This window comes from Hippoglossus hippoglossus, chromosome 4 (assembly GCF_009819705.1).
Source record: "Hippoglossus hippoglossus isolate fHipHip1 chromosome 4, fHipHip1.pri, whole genome shotgun sequence".
In the NCBI taxonomy this organism is placed as follows: Eukaryota; Metazoa; Chordata; class Actinopteri; order Pleuronectiformes; family Pleuronectidae; genus Hippoglossus; species Hippoglossus hippoglossus.
This window is the reverse complement of record NC_047154.1, coordinates 9,040,018-9,061,977: the sequence shown is the minus strand read 5'-3', so window position 1 is coordinate 9,061,977 and position 21,960 is coordinate 9,040,018. Positions and strand designations below refer to the sequence as shown.

The window sequence follows — 21,960 nt, the reverse complement described above, 5'->3', positions numbered from 1 at the left end:
CGGAGGCACAGCAGTGCTTCGAGCTGAAGACCAGCGTCAACATGCTAACAATCACAGTGCTAACACATTGATATTTAGCAGGGTGTAATTTTAATCATGCTCACCAACTTTTAATATGTGCTCTTTAACAATAAACACATTCTCGAGCAGATGTTGATCTGAACTATCATTCATTTTGGTCCTAAACTAAAAGTTTAAAAGTGAAAGAGACCTGATGGTGGCACCAGATGAAATATGAGGATTTACTAGTGTTATTAAAAATCTTCCTGAGGGGGACATGAATGAGTCTGCTGAATTCCTTGGTAATCCATCCAGTAGATGATGTTGAGATATTTCATTAAAAGCCACACTCATCAACCTGTCAGTGTTGCTAGAGGAAAAGTCAGGGAGTCTCAAAAGTCATTAAATTTTTCCTCAGGGGACCATAAATGTCTGCACAGTGTTTCATGGCAATCCAACAAATAAACAATGATATCTTTTATTCCTTGCCTGAACGATGGCACGACAGACTGACATTCCTTCAGCCACACAGCACTCCATACACGTGAGCATGTTCAAATAGGACCTTGTGCTCTTGTCGCTGATGCGATTGTTTCCTGCAGTTCCTCTTGCTGACAGGCCGCTACTTGTGTTTCACACTGTTATTACATAATGTTGGACTGCTGCGTCCACGGTTTGGGATTCATTTCTGTCACAGGGAAAACTAATGAAGCTGAGTAATGGAGCCTCTCTGTCTCAGAGCGACTAACACTGTCATCTCTATCTCTCTGTGTCTTTCTCTGTCTCAGATGCTGCTGCTAAGAAAGCCTTCATCACAGAGGTAAGCTGCCATCTGTCCCTGTAATATTCTCTTTTTAGTTCTTGTCTCTACATCAATATCAACTAGTTCTTTGGTTTGGATGCTAATGAGAATCACTAGTATACATTTTCATCTGAGGATATGTGCAGTACCTAATTTTCCTCACTTAGTGCATGATGACTTCCATAAGGGTCGGAACAGACAACAGTACCACCCGTGTAATTTCAATATCCCTCTAGTATACTTGTCTTGCCCGATAACTTATGACAAATGGTCTTAATCCTCCTAAATTAGTGAATCCCATCCATGAGCAATCTGAGCACTTGCTCTGAAAGTGCATGCCTCCGCCATGGCTAATGCCCTCTCTTGCCATGTCAAACCAGTGTTATCAATTAATTATCTAGATTCTGGTAGAACGCAAGTGTTTGGCTATGTTGTTGCATCGTATAGCTGTGTGCAACGATATTTGCTGCATGCTCGCTCACACTTTCGTCCATAAAGTTGTTACCGTCCATGCAGACAGTCAGACCCCATAGTTTCAGCTGCAGTTGAGTGTGTACCCACACGGCATGCAATGCAGTTCTCTCCCTCACATTACTGTGGGTACCTGTCACTCTGAATCTGTTGCGTGTGAGAGAGGCCTTTTGTGTGTGCATCTCTGCTACTGCCATAGATTGAATGAAATCTGTGGGAAATGCTGCAGACAAGTGAAACAAATTTCAGAAGAAACATTTCTGATCAGAATAAAATAAACTTTTCACAACCCATACCGCATCCTTCCACCAAGTTTCATGGTAATCTGTTTGGTAGTTTTGCATAATCCTGCTAACTTCCAGAGAGACAAACAAACAAGAGGAAATCATAACTTCCTTGGTAGAGGTTATAAAACAAACAAGTGCTGGACATTTGTTTTATTTTAAGTCTGCCATGGACATTTAATTCTACTTAAAACACCAACTTTCAGATCATAAACATCCAGAGCAGTTTCCACCATTGAAACTAAATCATCTCAGTTAATCAGAAGTTATCATGGATTGATTCAGGAGGTAAAGTTTCACATATTTTGCTTAAAAATTAAAATATGGTCTCAGTTAAAAAACGCCAAAGTTTGAAATCACTCTCCTGCATTAATACTGTGTCAGTGCTCAGTCTTCTGATATTTCCCAAATGTTTTTAATGAACTCTCTCTGTGTCATCAGATGCCCTCGTCCTCAGGCCTGCCTGGTCAGGGAAAGAAGATTGGTCACAGAGGGGTGGATGCATCAGGAGAAACTACTTACAAGAAGGTAAAGTAGCTGTTTTTCAGCTTTTAAACAAGCTAAGTTCTGTGTTAAATTTTCCATATGAAGAAGCTGAGAGAGAAACATCTGAGAATTGTGTGTTTTTTATGGCTGAATTCAGAGAGTCATCTTATTCAATGCTAACTGACAATAACATTGTATATTAGCTTTATATGGAATTTTATTTCTTCTCCAAAATGTGCTCCATCACATATCCCTCTCACCACATCTGCATCTGTCTCCCTTTCCCCACCCGTGCAGACCACATCCTCGGCCTTGAAAGGTGCCATCCAGCTGGGCATCGGTTACACCGTTGGCAACCTGAGCTCCAAGCCCGAGAGAGATGTGTTGATGCAGGACTTCTACGTGGTGGAGAGCATCTTTTTCCCCAGGTCTCAACTGCTAACATGCACACATATACAGTATAAATACATACTTCAGCAGTATATTTCCAATGCATATACTGTAGAGTGTACTCTATATGATCTTAACCAACCTGTTTGATGTTTGCTGGAGAGGAGTATGACATTCATCACTGTGCTCTGATGCTCTGCCCTCTAGTGAAGGCAGCAACCTCACTCCAGCCCACCATTTCCCAGACTTCCGCTTCAAAACATACGCTCCCGTGGCCTTCCGCTACTTCAGAGAACTGTTTGGCATCAGGCCAGATGACTACCTGGTAAGTCTTTTGTTTTGTCATAGCTGTACCAGCTCTTACCACACACTACATAGACTCACCAGAAAATCTATAGTCGAACTAGAATCGTCACATATATGATTGTATCAGCTCATATCAGAGGTTGAAGAAAGTCGTACACACATGCGAGTCCAATGAGTCTTATGTATTCATCTTAAGGTCACAAGGGAGTCTCATGTCACTGTGGTGAGAATCAAGCCAAGTCCAGTTGAGTCCCTGCTGTTTGTCAGCCACAAGTCAAGTCAGAAGAAATCCTGATGATCTAGTTTCCACATTTAAATCAGTTAAAAAGTCAGGGATAATTCAAATTTGATTTCATTCTCAGCATCATTTTCAGTCAATCAAAATCAATCCAATGTGTTAATAATAATCTACCATGTCAGATAACAGCACATGACACAAATGGTCACAATTCAATGGTCATGTGACTTGAGTCTGTCAGTAACAAATTATAACAATAACAATCTTTCTCGTATCAGAGAGCAACAAATTGGGATTTAAGGAGAAATGGGAGGAAGGGAAACCCAACAAATGACAACAGATAAAGTAAACAAGTGTTGAGTGTGGAAGAGAATGAATAAGAAAAACCATGAGACAGCACAGGCGGAGTGGAGGAGAGAGCACGACTGAAGAGAAGGATGAAGGTTTGCAGCTTGTCTCTGCACGTCAGCGTCGAGGACCTGGAGGCTGCATGATTCACTGCTCTGAGCAGTCTAACAGAATAAACACACACTGCTTAGTCAGTGTTTATGCATGTTCAACGTGTACTTACCACGTGGAAGCAAAAAAAGAAAACACCAGAGTGAATTGTCGAAACAGGCCCCAGGTGAACTTGTTCTCTGTGATGTCAGTGAATAACAGTGCCGATAAGGTCAGGTGCATCTTTATCTGTCTGTTTGTGTCAGTAACTGAGCAGGTTAGTGTCTCTCTTAGCCTGTCTGCCTTCCACTTCAGCCACCTCAGGACTGTTAGGTGACTTTGTGCCTGACAAAAGTGTGACTGTAATACAACTTTATCACGTTTGATATGAACACAAACGAGCAACAGTATTTATAAACTGGAAAATATAACTTGTGTCATGTGTTTGCATGCGGGTACGTGAAATGAAACTCCAGTCCAGACAATTAATGGGTTTACTTCAAAAGAAGAGATCTTTTTTTTAAAAGACCATGATAATAAAAATGTAAATTTTTAATATAGCAAGATAGAAAACAATTGATTAACATGAATTTCTTCATTGATATAATGGATTTACTATTGTATATAAAATGTTGGTTCTTTGAGCATACTGGGAAATAGGAATGCACATCTCTCAGTATATGATAGCCAAGAAGTATTCAGCCACACCAGACTGTGAATAGTGTTTATGTTATATTTCAATCCCCCACTGCGTTAGGCATCTTTGTCTAACGCAGTTCAATATGCATGTGTTGAATGCAGGTTTAACTGATGTAAAATGTCGTCACCAGGTTTACATTGATGTTCCCAACTGATGTGACAAATTGTGATGAATTCATTTGCTTTCTTTAAATTTGATCCAAAAGTCAAAAACCCAAAGATAATCAATTCAAGCCCAATACGTGTGTGTACGTGGGCCAACATACTTATGTGTGCCTCTTGATTTGTTTTTAAATGATCCCGTGTTTAAACAGGATTGTAGGATTGTTTTATCTGGAGATGAGTCACGGTGCAAGTTTGAAGATATCCTCCCCCCAGTTTTTAAGATGTTATATTATTATTTGGATTATTTGGAAAAAATGTTTGATTCATATTTTGAACAGGAGAGCCATATTCATCATGAATATGCCCCCAAGTTATTTTTCCTGTCTATCACAATGAATTTCCACAAACACTATACTATGTTTTCTTACTAAAATATGCTTAAAACAACTATACTTTTGTCATTTTATTTCACTAAATCCCAGTTTCTGTGTCCGTGTGTCCCTTCAGTACTCCCTGTGTAACGAGCCCCTAATTGAGCTGTCCAATCCTGGAGCCAGTGGTTCAGTCTTCTATCTCACAAAGGACGACGAGTTCATCATCAAGACTGTTATGCACAAGGAGGCTGAGTTCTTACAGAAACTGCTGCCTGGATACTACATGGTGAGCAAAGACTGTGTGTGTGTGTGTGTGTGTGTGTGCGTGTGCGTGTGTGCGTGCGCACAGTTACTGGGTATGAGTGGAAGTGTTAAAAACGTGCTCTCATCTAAAGTGAATCATGTCCATATCTTACTTTTTTTTAAATGCAAAAAAAATCCATGTCCGACTTATGTCAAAGGTAGATGAAAACAAAATTGCAGCCATTGATTTTTAGCTGTATTGTTTGTTTTTTTTACTCTTACTTTCAGGTTCAGTAGTTTTCCAATCTTTTCTCTTCATGGTAGGATTCACACATGCAGGATAATACATGGTGAATAACTGTTGCTCATGCGTACAAATATAATCTCATGCAAAACAATAAGACTTGATACCATGTAGTTGTCAAGGCACGTGAACATAAAGTGAACACAGATTCATGCAAAGAAAATGGGGAGAAGCTTGTCTGTTACTACGTTTACATGGATACTAATATTCAGATAAAAAACAGAGGAAGACGATAGCCTGAATAAGACGCTGGCAGGTAGACAGTTTTATGATTAATTTAACCTAATAAGGTCATACTCAATAAGCAGTAATTGAACAACGACATGTGGAGTATTACGACCTTAGTCGTATTGTGTTGACATGTTTACGTCTTAATTGCATTATAACGTCCTATTGAAGTTTTCACAGCATTTTGTGACATTGACATTCATCAGTTACAAACTGCTTAATGATGCATGGCCTGGATTCTGGTGTAAACAAGATGGCTTAAGCTGTGAAACGTGTTGTATGGTGATATTCTCAAACAAGTTTCAGGAATGTTAGCCTATGACAGGGTGGATGTAATGATGCTCTGTAACATTTAAACAGGAATATGAATGCAATATTCAATTGGCAGCTCATGTAAATATGATATTAGAAATAATGTCTTATCAATAACGGGTCAATCAGCGTAATGTTGCTGTCAATGTAAAAATAGACAGTGTTGCTGTATCTTGGTCTGAAAAGGCCACTAAACACATGCAACACTCAGACTTTCATTCAAATGGAAACTTGCCCTCATGTCGTTATTTTGAGGAATATTTTTTTTTTCGTCGGCATTTTATGTAAGAGCCTGAAAATCTCTCCTCTGAGCATGAAATTCTTTTCATATGAAGCAGCAGACATAACAACTCTGTTTTCTGACTGAAACCTCAGGCCGCGCGGATTCATAAGAGACTGGCTGGTGTATTTCGGTAACCGGATGTACTGTACTTCAGCCTAACAGAGCATGACTTGCCCCAACAGTAACATCCCCTCCTCTCCTCCTCTCTAAAGTCTGCAGGCTTATTGTGAATGAAGTCAACCAGCAACAGCTCCATGTATGTCCATGCTACTTATCCAGCCTCTCAGGTTCACAGCCCTGGGCCTCGTGTTTATTCATGTTCCGTCAGGCATGGCCAAAGACCACTGTGGGAAATCATTTAATCATTTAGGGACATTAAAGGCTCGGCACATTTGCTGTGACCTTTTCCGTCGTTTTGGTTGGTTTTCGCTGGTGTAATTGGTCTGAGAACGAGGCATAATGAAAGTGGAGATATTCATGCTCATGCAGGGTGGCTGTAGCCTCAGGTCAGAGAAGGTGGACTAAGGAAATAAGACACAACACATAACATATATAGACTCACAAGCTAGTGATGTGATGAACGAAATAAAGTATGTGGAAAAACCGACAGCATGCAGGCATACATTGGTGGAGCTCCACATTTCTTCCACAGCTGACCAGCGGATGGTAGAGGGCTGGCTGAGGAGTCTCGCTCTGGGCAGCATACAGATCACTGTGATGTAACCGACTCTTTTCCTTCTGTGTATTTGCCCTTCTATTCTACCTCATCTTCCCATCCTCTCTCACGTTTTAACGTCTTATCACTCTCCCTCCCGCTGTGCTGCTCTTGGGGTAATTTATTTGTCTTTATCTCTCACTCTACCCCGTATTTTAATCCACTCTTCCCCCCCCCCCCCCGCTTTCCTTTCACGCTCCTCTCCATCCCTGCTCTCTGCTCTCTCCTCTCCCTCACGTGTCTGTGTTGTTGGCTCGTCAACGCTCTGCCCTCTTAACATCGACAGAAGGGTCGTGTATGGCTGACGGCAGAGGATGCTCTTTCTCTCTCTCTCTCGCTCGCTCTTTTCCTCTGTATCGTTTCTGCTGCTCTCTCTCTACCAGTTTCTCTCAGCTGAAGGTCATTCAGTGCTGAGCCTTTTAGCCACCCTTCCACATTCACCCTTCATCTCTCCTCTATCTGTTCCTCTTTCCTTTTCCTCTTGTAGTTACTTCCAGTCCTGGATGCTGTGTGCTATCAATGTATGGACTACAGCTCTCTCTGTCTCTCTCTCATTTCTCTAATGGGACTGAACTGGCTCAGGTCCCAAGGTCAAAGCAGGTTTTTAACTGAGCACACAGCCCGATTAACCTCATTTGTGTGGATTGACTGCTGAAAATCCACACAGAACCCTGTCAAATAGGAGAAGGTAGTTTTCAATGTTATATTAATGGTACTCTCTGTTGAAGATAAATTAGATTTTACAGTTTGATAAACTGAAAACTACCTTTTGTGTAGTAATTTCTGTAGCTTTTCTGTTGTAACATGTCAGTTTACTGTTTGATCTAGAGAGAGAAACATTGATCATCATTTTGTTCTTCACTGTTTGTTGTCTTGGAAACTTAAAGATTATTTATTAAGTGATGCAGGCTACTGATGAGACACTGGATATGCAGTTAATGACTCGCATCGTCTGAAATTGTTGTTTGGAAATCTTCAGTGGGACAACTTGCTTAGTTCATCCATTGGAGGAAAACCTTGTATCACTGCGTCGGTGGATGATTACTATTGTTGTTGATGATGATGATGATGATGATGATGATGATAATAATTATAATAATATCTTTGATTTATTTTGTAATCACAGTTTGAGTCTTTCCACATGTATCACTGCACCGTGAGTTAAAAATCTTGATCTCTGTTCACTCTCAGTTATGTAAATCACTCTGATGTAATCAGGTGACAGATGTGACCAAAGTATGTGTAGACAGAGAATCATGTATTCTTAACAAATTAACTGTTCCCACTCTGTGTATCACCTATCGTACTGCTCATGTATTTTTTATTCCCGAGGTCCCTTGGAATAAAAAATGCTTCATGTGTTGTTGTCTTGACTTTCTGGATATTCTGTGATAACAAACCCTCTCAGATCCTTCAGAGTGTCAAGAATAATTTCTTTAGCACTTCTTGTTCACAGGTACATATTTAAAAAAAAAATCATGTAAAATGTGATAATAGCTTGTGCCAAACTTTTCCCCACGCAAACTGCTTCCGCTGTAAAGTTCTTACTCAACATCCCGTCAAAGCTCAGAAACTTACACCAATTTATGAGCCTTTTTAAGATCGTCTGCTGTCTCTCTCATTCTTTCTCTACAGAACTTGAATCAAAACCCTCGCACTTTGCTGCCCAAGTTTTTCGGTCTCTACTGCGTCCAGTCGGGCGGGAAAAACATCCGCGTGGTTGTGATGAACAACGTCCTGCCCCGTGTGGTTCGCATGCACCTCAAATTTGACCTGAAGGGCTCCACCTACAAGAGGCGAGCGTCAAAGAAGGAGAGGGAGAAGGCCAGGCCCACTTTCAAAGACCTGGACTTCATGCAAGACATGCAGGACGGATTGATGCTGGACCTGGACACTTACAACGCGCTCGTCAAGACCCTACAGAGAGACTGCCTGGTAAGACGAACAGAGTTTTATAGCTGCTGTCCAAAGATTTGTTGCTTGCTGAATTTACACTTGAGATAGACATGAGAGAGCCATGGCAGGGTAGAATGAAAGTTAGCTAACGTGGTTAGTAAAAGGGGGTTTAGTAATTCTGAGGTCCATATGACATCCTGATCAAGAGTCTTTAGATATCGGGAGTAGATGCTATGCAAGGAGGTAAGAAATAGAGGGAGGGTAGAAGGAAAGAGTAAGTGATGCCAAAATGCAGTGTCCCAAAGCAAATGAGAGTTTCTGCTCACACACTTGCTCTCTTATACATTGTTTATTAGTGCTTACATGCTTCAGTGTGTGTTGTGTGTGGCACCAACATCTCCACTGTTACAGGTCTCATTCCCTCTGGTGCTGAAGCTGTTATCCACCACAGTTAAAAGCTTTCAGACGGTTTTATACACCATGTGTCTGTCAATCACAGGACACTCACATGTGTCTGTATTTGCTCAGGTGTTGGAGAGCTTCAAGATCATGGACTACAGCCTGCTGCTCGGCGTTCACAACATGGACCAGGCGGAGAGGGAGAGGCAGATGGAGGGCTCCCAGGGCGGCAGTGACGAGAAGAGGCCCGTGGCCCAGCAGAAGGCCCTGTACTCCACAGCCATGGAGTCCATCCAGGGAGGAGCAGCCTGCGGAGGGTCCATCGACACTGACGACACGTGAGTTTAACCAGAGAGACATGGGGCTGTTTGCAGCGGAGGCCAGTGATAGATATTAATAATAAACATGATAAACCTTTATTAGTCTGAACATTTTCGTCTGAAGTGCTTAATCTTTAACTGCGACTCCCAAGAGTACTTCACCTGTAAATTATTAATGTTTCTAGACATTTTATCCTTTTCAGTATTTAAATCTGTAAACTTCAGTGTGAGTATGCACAGAAAATTTCAGATTTTTTTCCTTTTAATCTAAAAAGTGAAATCTGCCATATAAAATGAAAATTGACAAAAGATTTTAAAGGTCATACTGAAGCTGGTTCCCCCAGTTTCAAGGGACCTTGATAACAAGCTTGATATTTGCCCATCAATCAGTTGGTAGTGTTAAGGCAGACAATCTTTGGCTGTTGGTTCAGTGTGGATTAAATGGTCGATAGATAATTAGAATGCTACTATCGCTTGAATAGAGGAAGTTGATTTTAAACAAAGTATTGACTTTGATTGATTACACATTAAGAGTTCAGACACTTTTACTTCCTCTAATATAAACTACCTTGCTTTCCAGATGAATTGGTATGAGATTTTCTGTCAGCTGTTTAGAAGATACAGTAGAGCACAGTATCAGCACCTTCACAGTGCAGTGGGATGCTGCTTGGTTATGGGATTTGGGATTATTTGGTCAAAGTTGAACACTTACACTGACAAGGATTAGATCAAGTATTGAACTGCAGGACCCTGTGTGTGATGTACTGCTGCCTCTTAATCACGTCATCTAATCAGGGCTTCCACAGATCGGGTGTGGAATGAATATAATTAATTAGATGGTACAAACTGGAGAAAAAAACACCATGTGATGTGAGTTTGGGATTTAAAATAATGTTTAAAATGTCAAACACTTCCTTTAGCTCCTTCACAATAAAAGCCTTAATCATCATCACCTATATTTCTTTTACTGGGATATATCTGTTGTAAGTTATTGTTAATAGCATCCAAATATAGGTACTGTGGGAATCCAATTTAATACTACAAATTAAATACATTTCAGTCAGGAACACTTCATCATGTTTTAATCATTGATTGCACAAAGGGAAATACAGTTATGCTTGGTGGGGATGGCTCCATGCTTTGGATGTTCCCTGGATTAGCCAAGCAGCATGCTAAGATAAAACAGGGAACACGTGCAAAACCCCCCAGTGGGCGTAGCAGGCAAGATACATTTTGTTCCAGATGAATACCATTTACCACAACCAAGTTTGGACTCAGTGCTAAAAGGTGGAGGCTGGGGCGGTGGAGGCAAGTTGGCGGCAGCAGAGCATAAGTGGCACTTTAGCTGAGCAGGGATCAGTGTAGCTGACAGTAGCTGACAGTTTATGACAGCTGAGCACATGCCTCCGTGTCCTGCATGAACTAACGCAATGCTTCATTAAAATGGTTTTAATGCCTCTAAGATTCCGGATTCATATGATTTAGGTTAAGCCTTATCAGGCAGATAGAATATATTTCATAATATGCAAACTTATTATGAAAAACATGAATTATTAATAAATAGGGTTTTAATACCATACAGAGTAAAAATTGCTGCGGGATGATTACAAAATCTGGTAAAAACCTGTGTCTGAACTCTGGTATTGATGATTACATTTTGACGGATCAATTATTGATTCACAGGATCTCGTATCAAATCACATCAGCTGAAAACAGTCCTGCAGTCTGATTGACAAACTCGACTGTGCCTTTTTTTTTTTTTTGGCTTCTCATTTTAGGATGGGCGGTATCCCAGCTGTCAATGGAAAGGGAGAGAGACTTCTTCTTTACATCGGGATCATCGACATCCTGCAGTCCTACAGGTGATCATCACAGAGACCATGGGATTATATGCAGTCAATGCTTCAGTTTTATATTCTCCAGTAGGTCGCAGGCTTCAGATGTAGGATGAATGTCTGTGTGTAGATACTTCCTACTGCAGCAGACATTTTTTGTGCATAAACTGAAACAACATAACAGACAGCACATTTTATAGGCACGTTGCTTATATTCATTTGTGTATGACCCTTATATATAAGACATGGTTATCATCACTTTAAGTGTGCGTCTCTCTGCCTCTGCAGGCTAATCAAGAAACTGGAGCACTCGTGGAAAGCTTTGGTTCACGACGGGGTGAGTTTTTAATAGCTCTGTAAATAGAGACACAGCCAATCAGATGCAGGAACAGGAACTGCTGTATATTGTGCACACAAACGATCAACAAAACATCAACTCTATTGTGATGTAATGATCAGTGTGTCGTCGTCCATCCATAGGTCCCTCCCCCTGACATATACAGTCCATTGAGGGCAGCACTTCCCCCTCTACACATGGATTATTCCATGGCAACAGCACCTGTGTTTTTTATACAGCCAATCATAATTGACTTTTTTTTATAACCAGCTTTTCTTTATCATTGAGAAAACTATTCTGACTTCAGGTGACTTTGCACCTAAGGATCTGCTCTTTTATGTTTTGTAGGTGCTTAGGGGACATATCATCAAAATAATTTGTACCTGAACTTTGTGAATATAAATTTATCTTTTATTATGATATTATTTTGACATTATTCACGACAGACCAGGTCCTCCTCTGGGACAGCACACAAAGGAATCACTGTTACCTTTAGCTTGTATCAAACATGATTAACTGGAGCCTCAAGCTTTATTTGTTTTCAGATCTTTGCGTGTTTGAGGATTTTTATTAGCTTCAACTCTGGCAAACTTTATTGGTTTGACGAAGCGCTGATCTGTCGGTGTGGATTTTCATCTCTGTCAGCTCATCCCCTTCCCCATCTGTCCATCTTACTCTCTCTCATCCTGTAAATCAGAGAATATGCCCCTGGTACAGTTGCTACACCCTCCCTGTCTCCTCACACATTGATTTAACAGTCTCAGCGTACAGGTCTGTTTATTTATTCATGTTTATGGGTTTGTTTGTGTATGCAAGCTTATTAGAAGCAGCTTAAGGCAGAACTGTGGATTACTCACATGTTGAGTATAAGCCTATGAGCAGCCACAGTTGTCTTTAATGAAGCAAATATTTTATTATTAGTGTACACTCCATCTGCATTGTTTTCTGTCATTGTCATTAAGATAAGACATTACTGAGCTTTGTCCACAGTAAATCACATTTATGAGCAGTCAGCTTGTCACTGTGGTAATAGAGAGAGAGAGAGAGAGAGAGAATCAATGGCTCAATCTCCTTCTGTCATGGATAAATAATGCATGTTTACTATTGTGCTCGTTGATTACTGAAACAATCCTCTTGTACATTTTGAGAAGTGTGTGGGACATTTTAACAACAACAAACCCTGAGCATATTAATTAAGAAATATAAGTTTACTTCCATAAACAAAGGAAAGACTAGTAGGGATACCACTGTGTGGAACTTTTCCCAACGGGTAATAAAGTCGCGCCAGCACCAGTGGTACCGATTACACTTGTAAAGTGTAAGAAAAGAATGTTGGCTCAGTATCTTTAGGGCGCTTACAGCTGCACTCTTGTGGTGCGCTTCAGGTGTGTGCAGTGTTTCCCCTTCTCATGATAGCATGAAAGTTCTCTAACTTAGTGTTTTGTGCTGGTGCTTCATTGTAGAGCTGTGTGCACTGCTGTCGCTCGCTCACGCCTTCTCTCACTCACAAACGTGTGGACCGGGCTGTCAAGATTGGGAGCCACTGGACCTTAAAAACATCCATGTTTTTACCGACCTTTTACACAAAATCCTAATTTTGATTCGCTATCAGCTTAAAACTGTAGCATCAGACTAAATTATAAAAACTTATATTTTACAAATTAGAGATTTTTTATTTGATGAACATGGGCCCTAAATCCGATACACAAAAATGTACCAAATAGGTTTTAGTTTTCTGTCATTACCCACAGATCCCTTGACTGCATCGCACCTCCCATCTCCTCGTACACTTGAGAATTTACTCTGTAGATTGTCACCAGTCACCTGCTCTCAAGAAGCAATCAGCCATTTCATTACCCCCAACCACCCACCCACTCTCACTTACTCATACCACTCTCCCTCTCTGAGCACACTCATACACAAGATACAAGTGGGAGAGCGACTAACCCTGTAACAGCCTCCTGTGCGTCACTGCTGATGATAATGGATACTACACTCTTCAACGTGTTACATGCAGTTGGCCCAGTTGCGTGAATGCCTTTAAAGATGTTACTCATCGTGAACTCCAGCGGTATTGATACAAAAGGCTTATAATAACTGTGTAGGGAGGCAGGGGCTTCACTTCTGTCTCCTTCATCCCTTGCTCCTTTCCTCTTTTCTGTCTAAACCAAACACCAAGTGTCATCTGTCAGACTGCTGGCAGTGGGATCTCCGTCTGCTGCAACATAAATAATGAAGAGATGTGTCTGTTAGCCTCGTCTGACCGTGTTTCTCTCTGTCATTTGTCTCTTTTTTTTGTGTATGTGTGTTGTTCGGTCCGGTGGGTTGAAAGAATACTTAAATGGGACACTCAGAGACTAATAGATAATTAATCTACTTAAAGCTCTGGTTTGATCATTTTATCCGCGCACCACTTGTCTCATTAATCTCTGGGTTTCTGTCTCTCCTCAGGACACCGTGTCAGTCCACCGGCCTGGCTTCTATGCAGATAGGTTCTTCAAGTTCATGAGCAACACGGTTTTCAGGAAGAGTTCCTGTGAGTTTAACTTTACGTCGAGACACTGCCTTACATAGTCAAACAGAGTCGTGTGGGAAGAACCACTGAGTCAATGTCGGATGCCAGGCTTTTTGTCTCTTTTACTGCCGAGCTTTGACAGGACTATCGGACACAGTAGCTAACTGCCTTATTAGGTGCTGCTTCATGTCATGTGAGAGAACTACATCAGTTTGATGCCTGTGCAGCTTTCTTTTTCATCACAAGCAAAGAATTCACTGCAATAGGGCTTCAAGAAAATATGTTATCTCCTGGTTATTCTTGAATGAGCTCCAAAAAACATTAGCTAGAAAGGAGGTAGTTGGATTTAAAGGCTTAATTAGATCTTTAGTAGATCTTTCAATCTGACAGTTTTCTCAAGTTTTATGTGTTTAACTTTGTTTTGTCTCTCAGCTCTGAAGTCGTCTCCATCTAAGAAGGGTCGAGTGTCTTTAATGGTGCCTAAGTGCATGGGTCCTGGTGCAGCCTGGTCAGCCAGCCAGCTGCCCTCTGAGAGGGATGAGAACATCTACGACCTGAGAGGAGCTCGCAGCTTCCCAACGCTGGAGGACGAGGGTAAATAACACAGTGTTGTGAAAACAGTGACATAACCAAGATAATTAAAATTGGCTTTTGGTCTCTTTGAGTGAAATATTCAGAAAAAGTGCAGCTTCTATCCACATGACATGAACATGTTTTGTCTTCTTTTCTAAACTATAGTACTGATGACGTTTGAAGGGTATAGTCAACAACGGACTTGTAGCTTTTAAAATAGTACACAAGCATTACAGCACCTCAGAAATAAGTGCAAAACAATACAATTCACAGGATCCCGCTATCTCATCATCTATCAATGCAGCCATCCATTATCTATACTGCTTTACTTTGAGAGTCAGAGCGGAGTCTGGAGCCAGTCCCAGCTTATATTGGGTGAGAGGCAGGGTACACCCTGGACAGGTCGCCAACCTATCGCTGGGTGCTTTCTCAATAGATAAATTGTAAAATCTTTCTCTGTTTCCTCCAGGTCGACCAGATCTTCTTCCATGCACTCCTCCATCATTTGAAGAAGCCACCACAGCATCAATCGCCACCACTCTGTCCTCGACCACCTCTCTGTCCATCCCTGAGAGATCCCCATCTGACACAGCAGAGAACCCCCGCTACAGGTACTCACACACACACACACACACACACACACACACATAAATTAAAACATTGGCATCATCAATTTAAATCTGAGCCTTTACTCCCAAAGTCAGTTGATATTGTATTTATAATAAATTTATTTTTAGTATTTAATACACTATATGTATAATGTATTAATATAAAATATATAAAATCCTAAAAATCTGAACTTAATCAGAAAAAACTCTTCAGTAGTTACTCGTGAAGGTTTTAAGATTACTCCTTATATGCCGCATGTTGGCTGAATGCTGCAGTTCTCAGCTTGTACCGACACTGTGCTCTCTGTTTCCAGGCGACACACCCAGTCTCTCAGCCATGATGGAAGGTGAGTCAGAACTATGAAAGCTACTTTCACTTCATAAACCATTTCAAACAGGATTAACTCAGCTGTTATAATGTTATAATGTGTTGAGGTTAGGCTAGCTTTATGTTTTCACAGCATTACACATTGCTGGGTGTGGTGGGAGGTCAGAGGAGAAATGCGAGGGCAGCCTGCGGGAAAGTGTGTTTATGAGTAGAGCCATTCTTCCTGTTTCTAGGATGTGGCTGGGTGTGTCTGTTTTCCAAACGTGTTTCATTTCCTCTGTGTGTGTTGTTGTTTGTGTTCAGGACCCAGGAGGAGCTGCGTGTGCGTGAGGAGGATCAGCAAACCATCACAGTGGAGGTGGAGTTGAAGAGACACGACAGTGAGCCCACCATCTCTGTTCCACAACTTTCACCTCAACCCAGGTACATAAAACAACTAGAATGGCGCTCAGTAGAGCATATACATAGGCCAAGGCCCAAAAGTCCCCTTAAAGTCCATCAAGCTGCATCAAATTGCACAGACTTATAGAAATCACATCCTCAAATTTCAAAAACTGCCCTATCTCACAATGTTAAAGAATGTCATTAAAAAAACAAGTCCTTGATCCACCATGAAAACATAACCTCCTTATAGAAGTGACGCAACCACCCAGTAATGTAATAACTCCAGCATTGAATGGTCCAATACGTCATGTAGTCAATAATACTACAAATATGACATGAGAGAGATAAATGCAGTTAATGTAGATCTGTTTTCATAAGCCAAATATCAGGAGCACAAATGTACTGTACATTCAGTTCAATGAAATATTCCAAACATAAAAAATGAGCTCATTGGGTCCGTCACTAATTTACTGTCAATGCACCAGCAGTGGGCAGTAGGTCCTGACGACATCATCAGTGAAGTTTGAGTGTCTTACACATCACAATGTAAACTGTTTTATGGTTTTTCCATTCAGAACCCGGTAATTCCTCATCACATGTTAGGGCCTTCGAATGGACATGACTTATCAGCACTTTAAATAAGAGATCCTTCTCCATAACAGATTGTTGATTTTTTGGGGCTCTTCAAAAAATGTGAAGAGGTGAAGGTTTTGTTTCTACATCTGTATTTGTTTCACAAGAAAACATCATAAATGTTACCAGGAATTCATCATATGTAGCTCAAAATGCTAGATCTCATTTTGAAGATTGGAAGTCAAAATAGATAATGTCAAACACAGAAGAGAGAGGAGGAAGGGAAACGAAAAGGAAGGTGGACAGAGTTATTGCTGGAGCAGCGCATCATTGGAAACTCAGCAGTGCAGGTGAACCCTCGGTGGAGCCTCTGTGGCTACTGGACCTGAGCCTTACACTACCCATCAGGACCGGACATGCTGGGCCAGGTTGAGGTTTCGAGTCATATTCGGGTTCAGCTTGTGCTCGTTACACACAGGGAGCACTGTACCACAGACCTGGGTTCAGTGTTAACTTAAAGCTGTAGCAGTAAAATTATGGAACATATGACACATTTAATTTATAAACACTAGTATGTGAAACCTAAAGAGGGGAGACTATTTTTGTGACAAAATATTTTCCTTTCCAACATGTTTGTGTTTAAAAAGTGTTATCTTTTGCAGTATTGACCAAATATTCTGTGTGTGTTCTCCTCTTCTCGATTTCCATGCGTTTAAAAAATTATAATATGCCCTGAAACTGGTCTATACTTTTTTAAGTTACAAATGAAAAAATATTATGTTAATTTAAATCTTATAATACAGCTGTATAATTAAAAGTAAAAAACACAATAACTGATTATTTTACACAAGTCAGTTGTCAAGTATGCTTCAGAATGCTCTTCAATGTGTGTAGATTTTGTTCTTACACAAGAACAAATCCCAGATAAGAAAACCTTGGTGAATTCAGAATCTTTGTAAACCTGGGTAAATGGGTTTTAAGAAGAGATTTCTTCTTCAGAACGGTTGGTGACTGAGGCCCAATGACAAACACAGCTCTGTATCCTTCTCACCATTGAAGAAGAAACAATGAGAAGAAGAGCTCTGTCATACGCTCCCTGCAGACATGTGACCCTGATAGAGAATAGATAAGCTGCAGAGCTGCAGTGAGCCCTGCATGACCCAAATCATCAATATGAATCAGTTTGATGTGACTACATAAATAACCTCCTGGCAGGTTAATAAACCTCACCTGCATCACACACACACACACACACACACACACACACACACACACACACACACACACACACACACACACACACACACACACACACACACACACACACACAAAGTTTTTAGGACAGAGTTGAACAGTGAAAGCAGCTTGACCCATTTATCTGTTCTAGACAGATAAATGCTGCAGGCATCTAATTTACAGAAATTAGGGTGAGAGAGCACACATGCATTTTGATTTGTGTGTGTGCATGTTTGTCTTTTTAATGGGGTGACACTGCGAGGCAGACAAGGGGCTTAAGGAGCCCTGACATGGGGGAACCAGCCATTAGAAGTAGGGCAGTGGGGCAGGAAGGCTGGAGGCCTGAGGCTGCTCAGGATGACCTGACACATTTTAACCTGGTGTTTAATTAATTGCTGGAGACTTAACTCAAAGATACACAGCATCATGAGTAAGCAACATGAGATGAAAAATAAACAGAACTAATCAGAGATGTAAGCACATTGCATAGACTGGCTGTGGGGCTTCCATTTATGATGGGGTTATGAGGATGAAGGATGTGGTTGTGGTAGGGAAACCAACTGAATAATTGTGTCTGATGCTGGCTAGACACGTGGCCGGGGGGGTCTGGGAGGAGCCAGGAGGAGCCGGGAGGTGGGCAGTGAGAGCAGCTAAAACAAATCAAATTAAGCACCTGAAAAATGTCCGAGCAGCCTCAACTCACCTGCAGCTGTGGATCTGTTTGGATGGGAGAGAAAAGAGGCAGATAAAGCTGTGGAGTGCGATTCACTGCGAGACAAATGTATATGTAGCGTTTTATGACAATATATTGAATGGAAATGAGAGATGGTGTGAAAGAGACTTTCTGCATGGCAACTATCATCCCGCCCCCCTCATTTATTCAGCCAATCAGCTCCTTCTTTAAAATGCCAACTCAGCTTTTTGGCCTCAGAGGTTTGATAAACACAGAAGCTGAGAAATGAATGTGTCTGTCCCTAAATCCCCCCCAACGGTTGATTTTCTGACCAGGAACAATGAAGAAGTGTGGCAGCACACAGCCAGCTGACAAATCTTTGAGATTAAGCTGCTTAACCGCACGCACGCACACACACACACACACACACGCCCACACCCTCACCCTCACTCACACACACAGCTGTTGAATTTTAGTCAGAGCCACTTTACTCTAATAGCTTGGACCTGTTTCTGTGGCCTGCTGCAGGAAAATGGCTTTTGGCAAGTGACCCAATTAATGTCTCTCTCTCTCTCTCTCTCTCTCTCTCTCTCTCTCTCTCTCTCTCTCTCTCTCTCTCTCTCTCTCTCTCTCTGTGTGGATTTGTGACTTCGTGTCAATCATGAATAAACATTCATAAATCTGTAGTAAATATAAATGAAATTTACAGAACTTGCTCGAGAATCATCAGTTGTGTCAGTTTTGTCTAAGTGTCAGCCCACAGTGACTTTAAACAATCACACATCTGTTCAATTCACAGTGATGTTCAGGAAGTAGCCGGCGCCGAGGCTCCTGATGCAGCAGAGCCTTCCACCTGGTCATCGGTACCTGAAGCAGTCCCATCGTCTGCCCCAGCTGCTCCCTCCTCTCCTGGGGCAGCTGAGGAAGCTGCATCCAGTCCCAAGTTGGTGGTGGTGGAGGCGGACCGGGCGAGCCAGGTGTCTGGCTCGGGCTGCACCAGCCAGGCTTCAGTTGATGATGACGATGATGTGCCAATCACAGATATCTACTTTGTAAGTAAAACCCCTTCCACGAACACTGACCTATGTACACAGATTGACCTTCTCTTACATGCTTTAAGAAACTGTTCCTGTGAGGATAAATTAAACTCGACTCAGACAAGAACTAGCTTTTTATTTAGCCATCAAATCATCTCAGAGTCAAGGTCAGTGTGTCAATGGTTTGTACAGTCCCTGGACTGAGCCTTATGATGCTCTCCTACAGAGGCGTTGATACAAGGACCACAAAAGCAAGTGGAGAATCAGGCTGGTATGGGAAGAAGAGCATGTGAAGTTGTTGCTGTGTGTGTGTGGTGTATTCAGTTAAACAACATGTTTGACAATTTGAGAAATATGCTGAAAATAGGCTTCTTGTTGGGAGATAATGAAAACATCTTTACCTACTTCCTGTCTTTATGCTAAGCTAAGCAACACCGAGCTCCCTCCGGATGTCTGAACTACTCACCCTCATCTCTAAGGCTGATAGGGTTGTGTTCAAGATCTTGTTCTTTCAGTCACTACCCAGAGTTCGTGGCCATAGGTGAGGGTCAGAATGTAGATCGACTTTGCCTTGCATCTCAGCTGGAGGAGCCCCAGGGCACCCGGAGGGAGCTCGGAGTCGAGCATCTGATCCATCACATCGAAAGGGGCCAGTTGGGATGATTCAGGCATCTAATCAGGCTCCTAAGTGCCTTCTATTAGAGGTATAATGGGTCCACTCAACTGGAAGAAGAACCAGTGATAGACCTACAACTCACTGCTCTTATCTGGCCTAGGAAAACCTCAAATAAGATAAAAATCTCAGATAAGAAAATGGATGCATGGATGGTTAAGCTAGCCAGCTGCTGGCTGCGGCTTCATATTTACTCTCAGCAATAAAGCAAATAAGCATATTTACTCAAATGTCAAACTATTCCTTTAAGCACAGTGTTTTGCAGTGTGCACTCTAGTTTGGAGTGTTTTAAGTGATAATAGCATGTGCACCATCACTTTGTCTGTTCCTGTCTTATATAATCTTCTACAGAGCTGCAGACTCACTCTAACTAAATAACAACTAAAGCGTTTGCAGTTTCTGTGTGTTCAGTCTACAGTGGCTAACTGGCTCCCACCAGACAGTGTTGGGTTGGCAGGTGTCAATGTGCCCAAAAGCACGACTATAAATGAATGTATGAGTGTCAGTTGCTGCACGGAGAGCGGAGCTGCTGATCACAGTAACCGATAGAAATGTTCTCTGTACCTCCTGTGCCACCTGGCTACACTCCCACTTGGTGTCCCCTATCAGGAATCAATCACCCACTAATGTCGCATGAGAAAAGGCTAGTCAAGGTTAGTCAATGAGCTCCCTCAGTTATTTAACAGCACTCTCAGCTGACTGCCGCTGGCCGATGCCCAAATCATGCTTCTCTGAACACAGGAGCAGGGGTGGGGTCTGTAATGCTGCATGAGGCCAAGTAACACAAAACGTCATGAAATGTAACTACACACACGCCACAGGTTGTGTGGTCACAAGTGGCCTCGAGGCAGTGACCAAGTATGCCGATAAGTGTGAAAGCCGTACATGCCACGGATATGGGAGGTACTTTTTCTACTTCACTCTTTAGTTTGATCATTTAGCAGCCTCATCAGCCAACTCGTCATTTGATCATCCTGTCATCACCACTTCTCCTCTGTGACATCCCACATAAATCAAGTTTCTGCATCATCGCTCAGCTTAACCTGCTTTTTCAATTGATAAATGCTTAAAAGTGTCGATTCACAACACTCAGAGATGAGAGCAAGAAACAAAAACTAAAACGCATTACTGCTTTTGTATTAGTGAAATAGTTTTACTCGTTTCAAGAGCTTCAGCTACCAGAAGGTCTTTCTGAACAAGATCTAATCTTTATTATTACCTCAACCAAGGAGGGTATGTTTTCATCACTGTTTGTTTGTGTGTTTGTTAGTAAGCAGGAATACACAAAAACTAGTTAACTAATTTCCACGAAATTTGCCAGAGGGTGAAACTTTGACAAAGAAAGGTAACTGGATGTATCTAAAAAAAACTAATTTCATTCCATTTTCTTTGACATGGCGAGATAAGGAGTTAGCCTTGGCTTCGGTATGCACTCTCTAATCACCCCTCTGGTTGTGTAGTCTGTAGGAGGGCAATGATTTCTCAGACAGAAGTCCTTTGCTCACTTCATTGCTGCTTATACATTAGAGTCTATTAAAGTTGTATTGAAAAAGCGTGCGTGCGTGCGTGTCCACCTCACAGGTTCCTCAGAGTGGCTCGTGTCTGAATTATTCAGCCACTATCAACACTTTCCACATTCACTTTTCATGATTCCTGCTCTTCTCTCCTTCACCTCTGTTCTATTCCACATTTTATTGTCTTTTTTTCCCTTTGTCTGCTCTCCATCATTTTCACCTCCATCCTTCTCTCCTCTGTTCTCTCATTTCACCCCAAACTCCTAAATAATTCTCACCTCCCTCTGTTCTATCGAGCTGTGAATATTTCCTCTCCACACTTCCCTCTCTTTCTCTAGCCTCACCTCTCCTCCTTCTCCTCTGCCTCTCTGTGGTTGTCGC

At 41.7% G+C, this 21,960-nt stretch overlaps 1 protein-coding gene across 3 annotated transcripts in view; it reads left to right on the top strand.

Moving 5' to 3' along the window:
- The window catches only part of pip5k1ca (phosphatidylinositol-4-phosphate 5-kinase, type I, gamma a), a 44,801-nt gene that overhangs the window by 15,404 nt on the left and 7,437 nt on the right, over positions 1-21,960 (top strand). For 2 of the 3 annotated variants that reach the window (XM_034582680.1, XM_034582682.1), the window contains exons 2-16: positions 789-820; positions 1,999-2,085; positions 2,341-2,471; positions 2,641-2,758; positions 4,727-4,879; positions 8,314-8,613; positions 9,103-9,311; positions 11,072-11,155; positions 11,417-11,465; positions 13,917-14,001; positions 14,413-14,574; positions 15,023-15,164; positions 15,476-15,508; positions 15,793-15,912; positions 19,155-19,407. In XM_034582680.1, coding sequence (XP_034438571.1) covers positions 789-820; positions 1,999-2,085; positions 2,341-2,471; positions 2,641-2,758; positions 4,727-4,879; positions 8,314-8,613; positions 9,103-9,311; positions 11,072-11,155; positions 11,417-11,465; positions 13,917-14,001; positions 14,413-14,574; positions 15,023-15,164; positions 15,476-15,508; positions 15,793-15,912; positions 19,155-19,407 — 1,958 coding nt within the window. Of the gene's footprint in view, positions 1-788; positions 821-1,998; positions 2,086-2,340; positions 2,472-2,640; positions 2,759-4,726; positions 4,880-8,313; positions 8,614-9,102; positions 9,312-11,071; positions 11,156-11,416; positions 11,466-13,916; positions 14,002-14,412; positions 14,575-15,022; positions 15,165-15,475; positions 15,509-15,792; positions 15,913-19,154; positions 19,408-19,618; positions 21,370-21,960 lie in introns of those variants that run through there. The other variant, XM_034582681.1, reaches the window with a different exon arrangement.